The 13,217-nt window shown below is 35.3% G+C and overlaps 1 protein-coding gene and 1 pseudogene across 1 annotated transcript in view; both read left to right on the forward strand.

Moving 5' to 3' along the window:
• LOC102886617 (cat eye syndrome critical region protein 2) overlaps nucleotides 1-13,217 on the forward strand; it is a 57,620-nt gene that overhangs the window by 18,695 nt on the left and 25,708 nt on the right. Inside the window, exons 4-6 of the mRNA XM_015598405.2 lie at nucleotides 75-179; nucleotides 2,076-2,125; nucleotides 3,104-3,273. Of these exons, the coding sequence (XP_015453891.1) occupies nucleotides 75-179; nucleotides 2,076-2,125; nucleotides 3,104-3,273 (325 nt within the window). The remainder of the gene's footprint in view (nucleotides 1-74; nucleotides 180-2,075; nucleotides 2,126-3,103; nucleotides 3,274-13,217) is intronic.
• LOC112472378 lies at nucleotides 2,621-2,739 on the forward strand (annotated as a pseudogene).

Genomic DNA, 13,217 nt, shown 5'->3' on the forward strand with positions numbered 1-13,217 from the left:
TCCATGGCCAGATAAACTGCTTATATATGTCAATCTTATAACAGAACATTTCTATTTAATATACTATTTCTTAGGGAAAGTGAAGGACAAAAAAATATCTCAAATGTTCCTGGGAAAACAGGAAAAAGAAGAGGAAGACCCCCAAAACGGAAGAAACTACAGGAGGAGATTATAGTAAAGTAAGAAAATGTTGTTAGTCTGTGACAGTCATAGATCCCCTTTGCTGAAAGAGGGGACTTTAATTTCACTTGCTCCTTCATCCTTAATTTTCACTCATGGGCATGGAAAAGACGTGGGACTTATATTATGGAGACCTGGATTAGAAAGCTAATGAAATTACCAGGTGTGCACTAGGGAATCAGGAAGCCCTAGCTGCATAACCTCTAGCAAATACCTGTTTTTTTATTGGACAGTGGAAATACTAATAGTAATGATGATTAAATTGAACCAAGATAGTGAATGTGATAGTGTAACAGACTGAAAACTATGCATGTGCTCACTCAGTATGTATTAACTTTTAAAATTTGTTATGCTACACATTTTTTCATAGCGTGGAGCAAGTTAATTCTGTGATTGTTGACTAATTATCATTTTAAACGAATTATATATCATAGATGAGTTTAAGAGTTAATTCTTTGCTGTTAGGGAAATTTCAGTAGCAAACATACTTTATTTTGTTTAGAATACAATTTCCTAAAGTAAAGGCAAGATCTTAAACATTTTTAAAGTCTTTATATTTAATTTTAGTAAAGAAAAAGATTCTGTTGCATTTGAGAGATTTTATTCTATATGTCATTACCTTTTAGGAAATTCCATCATGTGAATCTTAATAGAAGAGTTTTCAGAATCTGACCTATACTATATAAATATACTTTTACTTAAGGATCAGATCTGTCATTTTACACCTATGGAAGATAGGTCATTCTTAAAAATTCTAATAACAGAGGCCAAACTGCTGCTTCTCTCTACAATCAGAATTGATATTTTTTATGCTTAAGAATCAACGTTCCACTTTCCAGAAAATTGACTACACATTGTAGCTTTCTTTTAACCAGTGTTTGAGAGAAATACCTTAAAATAATGTCTGTACACACAACATGTGTTTCTAGATTTTGTTAGCAATCTATACCTCCTTATATATTCAAAAAGCTATTTTATACCTATCTCCATTTCCCTGTAAGTGAAATTAAAGTACTGTAGTGTTGAGAATATAGAATCATTTTAACAAGCATACGTGGACTTGTGCTACCCTCTACTGGTGATTTTATTCTTTAGAGCTCTGTATTCAATACAATATTTAAATATTTTTAAATTAGATAAAATTTAAAATCCAGTTCCTCAGTCACACCAGCCACATTTCAAGTGCTCATTAGCCGCATGTGGCTTGTGGCTACCATATTGGACAGCAACAACATAGAACATTTTTTATTCTCACAGAAAGTTCTTTGGAACAATACTGCTTTAAGTAATTGATTACAGAGAATGTCAAGAATGATTCAGGAATACAAATGACAATGATCCTTAACACTATTGTGCTGAGCATGTCTGTGTTTTATAATTTATTCCCCAACATACCTGTGAGGTAAGCATCATTAATAGCTCCATTTTATGGGACTGTTAATTAACGTTCCTGAGGTCATAAGGTAAGTAGCAAGTCTTGTTCTTAACTTGTGTTCTTAACCTGTACCTTCTGTGAGGTTATATTAAGTACACCTATCTTCAGCATAGCTCTGAATCAGGGATGAGGACTTTGGAATCTCTACTGTCCTTTTTTCCTTGGCATTTAACTGTTAACACTTAACTCCTCTGATTTAAAAAACATGTTTTACAAGTTAGTATTTTCCTATGATTGGTGATGTTACCATAACAGTGGGTTCCATGTATCAGTTTTCCCTCTATACCAACACACCTGCAACCTAGTGTTCCTTTTTTTCAATAGAGTCATCCTGTCTAACATTGCCTTCTCCATACACACACTCCTTGTATTATTAAGTTAGTTGGGTCTCCCTTATGGGGGAAACATGAGACAATTTTGGACATGTCTTTAATTGTTACCTCCTTTTCCTGTGTTTCAGTGAAAAGCAGGAAGAAAATTCCTTGGCATCTGAGCTACAGACAAGAAATGGTAATGACCTCTGCTGGAGTTTTTGGAAAGGATTATGTAAATGCAATTGATTTACATCATGATAGTGACTGTCATTTTCCAGTTATACAGCAGTTAAGATTATTGCAGTGGCAGTCTAACTAGCCTCCTTGCCCTTCGTCAGTTCTCTCTTCCTTGCACTTTATTCTGTGCCTATCTCTTCTTCTGACCTGATAACTTGAGATCAGGAGTAGGTCTTTTCACTAGAGATTTATTACCTGGCCATATTATAATAGATACCCAAACATTTGGATGATAGCAACTTCTTTGGATGAGAGCCATCTTGTCAGTGTAAAATGCTTTACTGCATAAGGGAGTATACTGATTTCCTATCTAGATTTCAATTATGTAATCTCAGTTACATAATTTGAGGGGTGGCAGATGTCGGTTCATAGTATCTCAGTGTCAGTGAAATGAGGAAGACTTCGAAAGCTCAGATGAAAACTGTCTGCATAGAAAAGTAAATACATTTAACCTGTCTACGGCCGTGCCACCCTAAACAAGCCTGATCCCGTCTGATCTCGGAAGCTAAGCAGGGTCGGGCCTCATTAGTACTTGGATGGGAGACTACTTAGGAAAACCAGGTGCTGTAGGCGTAAAAAATAAAAAAATAAGGATTGTAAGCTGACAAGGTCCTTGCAATCTGTGAGGTCAACCAAGGGTTGCCTTGCCTAAAAAATAAATAAATAAAAATAAAATACGTTTAACCATTTTTAGGATGTTCATGTCTGTCTTATGAAAGTCATAATAGTTTTATTTGTATAACCTTTAGTCAGTGTTCACTATTACTTGTAAACAGTTGATAGTAACAGGATAATCAGAAGTATGTATTGTCAACCTTAAAAGTAATAGGTCTTTTTTTTTCTGATCCCTGGTTTTGGTCATGACCCAGGGTAAAAATGAAAAAAATTGGGGAAAAGGTCTTAAATTGTTTGATGAAACCATTCCTTTCTTTTCCAGGGTCCCAGGGGCCAGGTCAAGGTACTTGGTGGCTCCTGTGCCAAACAGAGGAAGAATGGAGACAGGTCACTGAGAGTTTTCGGGAGAGGACCTCCCTTCGAGAACGGCAGCTCTATAAGCTCCTCAGCGAGGACTTCCTGCCTGAGATCTGCAACATGATTGCCCAGAAGGTATGCAAATGCAAAGGGGTGATTACTACCCTCTGTATTAGGTGTAAAGCTGTATTATTTAAGGATTATTCATTAGTTGTTGAATACATTTATTGTCTCCTGAAAGTGGTACAGTCTTCCTCCTCTCTCAGCTGGAGTATTAAAATGGGACCTCACCCCACTCATTCTGCTTCACTACAGGCCACATAATTGAGTTCTTCTTACCTAAGAAGTTCTCAGGGCTCCCCACACCCCAGTACTTCCAGTGGCTCTTCACAGTCTGCTACTAGCTTTCCTTCTCCCATAATAATGCTCACAAAACGTTCCCTGAGCCCCCAAGTTGTGTCTCATGTCACCCTGTGCCTGCCTCTCTCCTCTCCTCTCCCCTCTACACACAGATATTTTTATCATCATCTTACTGTCTGTCTCTTACCCATTAAGCAACTAGCTCTGAATAGTATTTGTCTTTTTAGCTCCAGTGCCAGCTCTTTTCCCACCTGAGCTCAGTTTGCCCTTTACTCCAACTTCAAGACAACTTGTAGTTTCACGTCCTGTTTACAAGTATATACTTTCTAATTCATGACTTCTTCAAACATCTTTATTCCTCTACTTCTCTACCCATTAAAACACTACTTTTTCAAAAGCCTTACGTAGAAGTCATTATCTCCATGAGCTGTCCCTTATTTCTCTCAGTCTCAGGATTGTCTTCTCTAACATGTTTCTTCATTCCTTACTTCTTTCCATTGTGAGTTGTTTAAACTTTTCAGATAAATGACCATGTCTTACTCATTGTTTTAACTTCCACAGCACCTAATGTAATGCCTTTTCTGTGGTAGATGCTCAATAATAATTTAGTTTGCTTATTTCATTTCCATAAATCCAATACATGTGAAGAAGACAGAAAAATTTGTCTACCTGCCAATGAAATCTGAAGAGAAAATATTTATAAATTATTTCTGTAGTATCTCCAGGGAAGTACAGAATTACAAATAAATTACTTAATTTGTTGTGAATTTAATGATGTTTCTAACCTTTAAGCAGGTTGATGCTCTAGGGAAAATTCTAGTAAGTCACCTTTTGCTAATAGCAGGAACTTAGAGTTTCTCAGGAATAACATTTTCATGGATGAGCAAAAGAGTCTGCATTTCCCCATCGATATACTTAATTCTTCATACTATAATTACATTTAGTTTTTGTCATCTGGAACTCACTGACAATTTATCCAGGAATTTTTAATACATAATGTAATTTTCTTAAAATAGCTATAATGCAGTGATGGTTTTATAACCTTACATGACCTTGTATGTGACTATTGATATGACTAATGGTGGTACATTAAATCATAAGACATATCTAATTGGCTTTTATAATTTCTTCATTTATACTATAATATTCAACCTAAGATTTTGTGGGTCAGAGGAACTAAGAAAATATACAAGCATAAAATTGATGGTTTTGAAACAAAAATTGCTAAGAGATGAAAAAATTAAAATAAATATAATTTTTAAGAACCATAAAATTAGGAACCAAAATAAAAAATAACAAATTTGGTATTTCCAAAGAAATATCAGTTCTAAATATGCAAACTTTAGTAAACTGAGTTGTCAATCACAAAAATAAGAGCATCTAAACTGTTCAGTAGAAAACCTTAGCAGACCAAGTAATTAAGAAAGATATTTTTCACAAAAGGATCCCATCAAAAGCTCCGGAATCATTTGGATTTAGTCGTAGGTGCAATTTTCTAAACCTTCAAGAAAAGGTAATTTCCAAACATTTCAACAGTGTAGAAAGAAATGGTTTGGGTACTTGTTCGTTCAGCTGTAAATATCTTAAATACACTATATTTGTTCAGTAATATAAATGTTAAGTCCTTAATACTAACAAATACAAGCTATCCGTTCACCAAAAATACCTTGTAACCTATCAGAGTTAAGCCTAAATTCTGTAATGCTCATATTTTTGTCTTGTAGGTTTTGTATAGTATAATATAACATAAAAAAGAAGAGGAAGATTTTTTTTTTTCATGTTTTGCCTGGAGGAATATAAATCTGCTTATAAAGTCTATTAATTAGAATTTAGTGATAACTAAGACTTCCTGCGTCAGAATCACCTTGCATGCTTATTAAAAGTTTAGATTCCCGCCCATGTACCATTCCCGATCCCCGTCAGAACCGTTGGAGGTGATGTGTATTCTTTAGTTGTAGAAGCTGTTCAGGTGATTCTTGTGCATCCTAAAGTTTAAAACCCACTGAAAATAAACCCATTTATTGCAGCAATAAAACAAATTTTGGTATGACCCTAATTAGAACTGTACATAGTCAATAAGAAAAAGCTACAAAATGATTCGTGGATAGGGATACATATTTTTAAAGTCGCGTGTAAATCTGTTAAGACTTCTTTGTTTCTGAATGGAAGAGTAAATGTACAAGCCAGCATTCACCAAGATAAATTGAAATTTATTATAACCTCAGCCAAATTCCAGCATAGTAAAAATTTGCTATCAAAATAACAGGTTAATGTAAATATTGTAAGGCAGGAACAGTGGTATGCCTTGCCCTACAATGTATTATCACATAAATCACATTAGAAGCGTTCTCAAGGGGCCTTCATTTAATAACCAAACTGTCATAAATGATTTGCTCAGGGCAATACAGATATATCATCTCTTCATAATCTTTGCTCAATTTTAGCATTCAACTGTTGAGTTATATGTTCATCAGTAGTTAGCTGTAATATTTTTACAAACTAGTTTGTATTCATTTTACTTTTTACTGAATTTATGCAATTAAATATTATGAGACCAATAAAATATAAGCATAAAATGTTTATTAAAAGGTTTTATTAAAATCATTCAAGATGAATTGCTTCTAAAAAGGTGAATGTAAAATTAGCTTAAGGTTTTATGTATTTGGATTGCAGATGTCCTTAACATCTCACTTTCACTTAAAAAAAAAAAAACTAGAAGAGCAGGTGGAAGTCTTAAGAGGGTGATTTATATGAAAGAATCATAGGAAACCCCTTTTAGTGGGGCCCCACATCAAATGATTGGTGAATGGCAATATATTTATACATTAAATTAAAATAAGTGCTTAAAGTATATATGTTTTTTAAATTCTTTGCTTTGATTAACTGTGTTAAACTACCACTACACATCCTAATTGTATTGGCCTAAAGAGGTTTATTCTAATAATTTAAAATGCCTGTGCTTCAGATGTGAAATTGAAACATACATCGGTAAACAGAATGTGTTGCTTACAGATAGACAACATTCAGTATTAAAATATAGTATGTAGAGGAGGCACAGAACATCTGGGACAGTGACAAAAGATTAGGTGTTAGAGTGGTAGTCATAAGCCTTTCTTTGAACTTATTTGAATTATGCTGCTGCCACCATCAAGCTTTCCTTTTGGATAAGTTACTTGATATCTCTGAATTTCAAATTTCTTATTAGTAAATTGAAATGCTATAACTTCATATAAGCTTTTGTGGAAATTAAACAAAAGGACCCATATCAGTGTAGCTACAATAGTACTTAGCAATTAGTAGGCACTTGGTTCTTTCCATTGTTTATGATGGTGGATAACTGATGGGCAATTTTGGTAGAAAACAAAATCCACATTTCTTAAAATAATTGCAAGTCAGAAGAGAGATAAGACAGATGGGAGAAAACTGGGAGGATGGTAGCCTTGTAAACTTTGAAATAATAAATCAGAAGATAAGGCCCGCTTTGATCATATAAAAGTTAAACTTTTATGGTAAGTTTTAAATGCAGACTAGTAAAAGTATTTTTGCTGGTGCAAACAGTGATTTTTGATGGCTTATAAACGTTAGGTCTTTAACAAACAGTTTGACTAAAGGTACAGATAATGCATGCAAAAGATGATAGCAAAGGATGCAGGGAAATAAGGTCACCTTCTGTATCAAGAATACCACTTTCCTCGTTAGTAACTTTTATCTAATTTGGCAGATTTGGAGTCAAACTGTTATTGGCCTCTATAGTTATTAGCAGATAAACTGCCACAATTCCTTTGAGAGTTCCATAGTAAGTTTTTACCTATATTTAAAGTTCAAGAGCTCTTCCTCCTGGAGTCTTGAAGCATATGAAGGAGTTGTTCATAGGCATACTTGAGGAAACTGCTGAGTAGTTTCTGTGGAAAAGAGGAGCGTGACACCCTTTGACAGTTGGGATTGCATTGCACTGAGGCCTAGTCCTTCTCAGAAATGCTTTCTAAAGCTTCCATCTCATTAAATCGACCACCACTACAGTGTGTTTAAATTGTATTGTCATTGAGTTTATTCCACCCTTTGTTCCTTTACCTTGTTGATGCCTCTAGGTCTCAGGATTTTCTATTAAGTGGTGCCAAAAGCAAACCTGGATGATACTGATATTGATACTGAAGCCACAGAAGTTACTCATCTTAGCTGCAAGGCGTTGGTTTACCACCTTTTACTAGTCTAACAGTGACACTATGCAGCTCATTCCATAAAAGTTCTAAACCTTATGTTGGCCTTCAAAATATTTCCTACCTTCAGAATTCTCCAAACTCCTTCTTTGAAATTTCCTATAACAATCACTTTCAAGTCTCTTAAATTTTCTTAGAGCTCTAATCTTCTCTAGGAAGCTCTCTGATTCCTAGTCCTGAGTCTTCCGCATACTGTCTTTACTGCTTTAGTTCCAGGCTACTCTTCTCACTACTGCCACTGAATTGCCTTTAATAGGAGATCTGCCTCCAGCTGCTCATAATGGCCTCTTTCAGAGCCATTCCCGTCACCTAAAGGTGATAAAACGGGGCTTTCCTTTAATAAATTTGAAATTTACATTTTTTCAAATGTTTAATCAAACACTTAGAGAAGTTTCTTGCCAGTAACAAAGTAGACACTTGGTGTCTAAGTTTTTTGGTTTTTTTTTTTTTTTAAAGAATAAATTGGCTTGGTACCTTGTGGAACTCAATGATTGTTTTTACTGAATATCCTAAGGATACCTTTGATCCTCATCTTAGTAAAGCCATTACTTGTGTGCCTTAAAGGCCATTCTTCTACTGGCAGCAGTAGCAGTAGCTGAGAACATCCTAATCTATCTTTTCCTTTATTTTCCTCACTTCTAACCATAGGGAACGCGTCCACAGCACACAAAGGCAGAGTTGCAACCTAGGTGGATGTCTGACCACCTGTCCATCAAATCCATCAAGCAAGAGGTGAGTGTATGAGAATAGAGGGAAGGAATTTTAAGCGTTCAAAAGGATTGTTCCATCTTATTTTGTTTACTCCTTTCTATCTTTATTAACTTTTATGTCATTTTTAAAAATTTCAAACCTTATGGAACATTCTTACACATAAGATGCATTTCTAGAAAGAGAAGGAATTATAAAAATAAGACATGAGTTCGAACTCTTGGGTCTTAACATATTATATCTATATTTAATGCAGATGAGAATAATAAATACTATTTTGTGTGTGTGTGTGTGTGTGTGTGTGTAATAGAAGTTTACGAATGAAAGATGGAAAGAATTAGTTCTGGGCAAAGGGAGAATTGGGGCAGAGAGAACTATCTTTCACCTGAAACTTGTAGTGTGGCTAATATTTTGATGGTAGACAGTAAGGCTGGGGGAGTCATATTTTTAAAAAGTACAGAGCCAGAATGGTATGTAATGTGGTCAAAGAACAGTGTATATTTGGATGTAGCTGACATATAATATACAGTGGAAGAAAATACTGAAAGAATCAGATTTTGGAGTCCTATGATTATTATTATATCTTTTATAAGTAGGCTGTAGGAAGGTACATTATGTTATTAGAGCTTTGTTTTAGAAGGATATTTCTCTGTTCACACCATGATAAATAATTTTGTAAGGAAGAACTGAAAGGTAAGAAATCAGTGAGCAATAGTTCTATCAAGAAATAGCAGTAGAATCCCAGCTATTGGAAATGGAGGTCTAGAATGGGAGAGAAGATGAAAAACGTTTGGGGGAGGGTTCATTAGAAATATGTCTGACGGTCAACTTGCAAGAGGTGGAGTAGTGAATAAAAGATGAGTTCTTGTGAGTTACCATGTTATTTGTGGTTTTGAGAAGTATAATAATGAAAGAAATGAAAAGTAAAGAGGAAGCAGAGTTGAGGAAAGCATGGTGCAGGTTCCTGTTTGATTTTTAAATTGAAGATAAAACATGGACATGAAAGATTGTCCATTGATGTTGCTGACTCTCTGGGAAGATGAAGTGCCTCTGAGGCAGGCCTCTGCCATGGAGTAGAGTTGCTCTTGCTTATGCTAAGTTAAACTTTCGAGGTGCAGGAAAATGTTAGCAGTTCATGTCGAATGTTCCCTCTGTCTTCTGAAGACAGATGAGTATCAGGTGCAAGTTGAGACAGAATGTTTGATGAAGAGAGAATGTTTGGGGCAACAACTATGTATTAATGAAAGAGTTTTCAAGCAGCATTCAGGAGCCAACATGTTTGGGTATTTTCATTATGTAACATGGTTTAGAGTAGCTAAATAACTATGGCGTCACACTTGTAGGAAGGGACAAAATTGTTGTTTCTGTTTACTAAGATTTAAACATTGTCAAGTTGAGAGTGGCCTAAGGAACCTAGAGCACTGATAAAGATATATTTGATGATGGAAGTTAAATAGGAAAGTGGAAGGAAGGAGGAAACCAGGAAGAGGCAGTAAAAGTGTCCAGAAAGCCAATTTCTCCATCTTCTCATTCTGTGAAGGTCCCCTGTGCTTGTGGCTGGCATCTATCTCTAAGACTCCCATCTGCTCACTCGTTTCTTTTACTAGAGGTTTTCACCATTGTCTGCTAATCTAACTCTCAAGCCTCAGTGATAGTCAGTTCTCATATTCTGTCCACTTTTTAACCATTTATCTCCTTTTAACATGTTTCATTGAATATTTAAACAATTTATTGGTTATAGAAAGTTGTACCTTAGGAGACAGTGCATTTTACTTCAGACCCTGTCTTTGACTAGCCTGTCATGGTATGACGTCTTCTCACTGCCTTGCAGCAATATTTTCATGACTCTTAAATTGAAGTAACACATGATAGTACATTATAGAGATCTTGTCATTAAGTATATTCTACCTTGAGCCATGGAAAGGAAAAAACTGATTTATAATCTTTTATTTACTTCAGTATATTTGGATTTATCCTTTACCTCTTTTTCAGCTCATGGATGTGTTCTGGCCAAGAGTTAATTACCTAACATTTGATTACCTTTGAAACGCCAATTCTATAATGACTGACTTCTGATCTCCCCAGTTTCCTCTTTCCCCTAGCAGTCATTAGTTTTGGAATGGCCTGTGGTAATTGGTATCTAGCCATTGTTCTCAAGTGGCTTTCTAGTTCATCTTGCCTTGCTGGGTCTTCTCCACTATCTTTATTACCTTGACAGTTAACACCTTCTTAAAAGCTCTCTTTCTTATTTTCTCTTGAGTGTCCTGGGCTGAGTTCCAGATGCCTTCATTTACATTTCAGATTGCATGGTAGTCTTACTACAGATGTAAAGACTCTTCATTGCTGCAAGCAAAACCTTAGATTCTAACAGTAAAATTTCTTTTAAGTTTTCTTGGCAGTGGGTTGTTTTTTTTTTAATTCTGCCTTTTAGTTTTAGTACAGATAACCATGGTATTGTAGAGATTCTGAATATCTGTTACGGTACCAAATGTACTGGGAAAAAACCTTAATTGTGCCGTGAGTTTTGTGTCTTTGTTTAAACAGCAGAAGACATTCAGGCCTTTAAAGTCTTACAGGCAGGGTTTATGACCTATGTTGGTGGGAGCTCAGTCTTATTGCCTCAAAAAGTATTTTAATTGTGACTCCTGGGATAAATATTAGTGAAGGGAAACTGTCTCTGAACTCTCAGATTAGGGCTGCAGTGGTTATTTTTGTTAGGAAACTCTAGACATTGTCATTGCTAGGAAGCTCTTTGTGGTGGCCTCGTGGCAAGTGTTCTGCTGAAGTTGGCAAGGGTTCCAGGGAGTCCGGTAAGCTGCCTTTGGGAAGGGGAGTCCTGGGTACTACTTCACCCAGAGATTCTATTTATAATCTTTCAGAGGATTATAAAGCAGTGTTTCTAATTAGCTTCTCATTAAACTCTCTCCTTGATTCTAGCAGGCCTCTTTTTTATCTATAAAGCATTTAAACAACAGCCCCTACCCCATTTGCAACTGACCCCTTTTAAAGAGAAATTACAATACAGAACAGATATTTTTAATGTTCAGTTTTTGGGTGGGGGTTGTTCATTGATTGCTCTTTATATTAAAGAGCAATATTGTTCTTTATATTAAAGTTTAAACTATATTAGACTTCTAAAGTTTAAAGCGCTACCAAAAATGTCTTCAGGTGGCTGAGTCCAGTCCTGTCCTTTAGTGATATTTTCATTAGTGATATCTTCATTAGCACCTACTTTACCTTGGGGTGGTGTACTGCTGAAAATTAAATTAGCACAGGAATTCTAAAACACTCTTGATGCACAACATAGATGGTTTTTTTCAGATGTGTACAATACTTGTTTGTTTGTTTGTTTGTTTGTTTGTTTTTAATGCCTACAGCACCCAGTTTTCCTAGGTGGTCGCCCATCCCTGCTTAGCTTCTGAGATCGGATGAGATCAGGCGTGTTCAGGGTGGCATGGCCATAGATTAATACATTTTATTTAAAACAATATTGTCGGGAATTCATCAGGTGGCAGCTGCTGAATTATTATACATGATGAAAGAGGAAGGGGCTTGAGAGATGTGAGAAAAAGAGGTTCCCAACTAAGAAGAGGGGTTTTCAAATGACAGGGGAGAGACTGGAGAAAGTGACCAGTAAATAGGTGGAATAAAAAATAGAGAGTAGGGATCAAAACACCAGAAGAAAGGGTCACAGTGGGCAAAAGCTGTCAAACCAATGCCAGTTTAGGTTCTTGACCTTTTTTCTTACTGGGCATTCTGGGACCTTAAAATTGTTTTTTTGTTCTTGTTTTGAGTTTTCCTAATTCTTCAAATCTTATTATTATTTTTTTGGGGGGGGGAATATAATTAATTGTTTCAGGTATATAACATAATGACTTGATATTTGTATATATAGTATGTTTGTATATGTATATTTTTGTACATATATGTATGTGTATATGTGTGTGTGTATATGTATGTGTAAATGTGTATGTGTACGTATATGTGTATGTATGCTCACCAGAATAAGTCTAACATCATCACTATTACAAGTTTTTTTTCCTTGTGATGGGAACTTCTAATATCTCCTCTCTTAAAAACTTTGAAATATATGGTGTTACTCACTATAGTCACCATGCTGTGCATTACATCCCCATGACTTATTTATAAGTTTGGGTTTGTTTTGTTTTTTTGTTTGATTTGTTTTTAAGCTTCCTCATATAAGTGAGGTTATACAGTATTTGTCTTTCTCTGACTTATTTCACTTAGCATAATACCTTTAGGGTCCATGTGTTGCAAATGGCAGAATTTCCTTTTTTATGGCTAAGCAATATTTATATGTATACCACATTTTCTTTATTCATTTATCTATTGTAGGGCACTTAGGTTGCTTTTATGTCTTGGCTATGGTAAATAATGCTGCACTGAATAATGGGATACTGATATCTTTTTGATGAGTGTTTTCATTTACTTCAGGTAAATACCCAGAAGTGGAATTGCTGGATTATATGGTAGTTGTATTTTTAATTTTTTGAGCAACCTCCATACTGTTTTCTGTAGTGGCTGCACCAGTTTATATTCCAACCACATTCTCGCCAGCACATATATCGTGTCTTTTTGATAATAACCATTCTATCAGGTGTGAGGTAATAATACTTCATTTTGACTTTGATTTGCATTTCTCTAATGATTAGTGATGTTGAGTACCTTTTCTTATACCTGTTGGCCATCTGTATGTCTTTGGAAAAATGTCTATTCAGTTCTCCTACCCATTTTGTGATTCAGTTTTTCTCCTGAATTGTGAGATTCAGGATG

This window comes from Pteropus alecto, unplaced genomic scaffold (assembly GCF_000325575.1).
Source record: "Pteropus alecto unplaced genomic scaffold, ASM32557v1 scaffold76, whole genome shotgun sequence".
Lineage (NCBI taxonomy): Eukaryota > Metazoa > Chordata > Mammalia > Chiroptera > Pteropodidae > Pteropus > Pteropus alecto.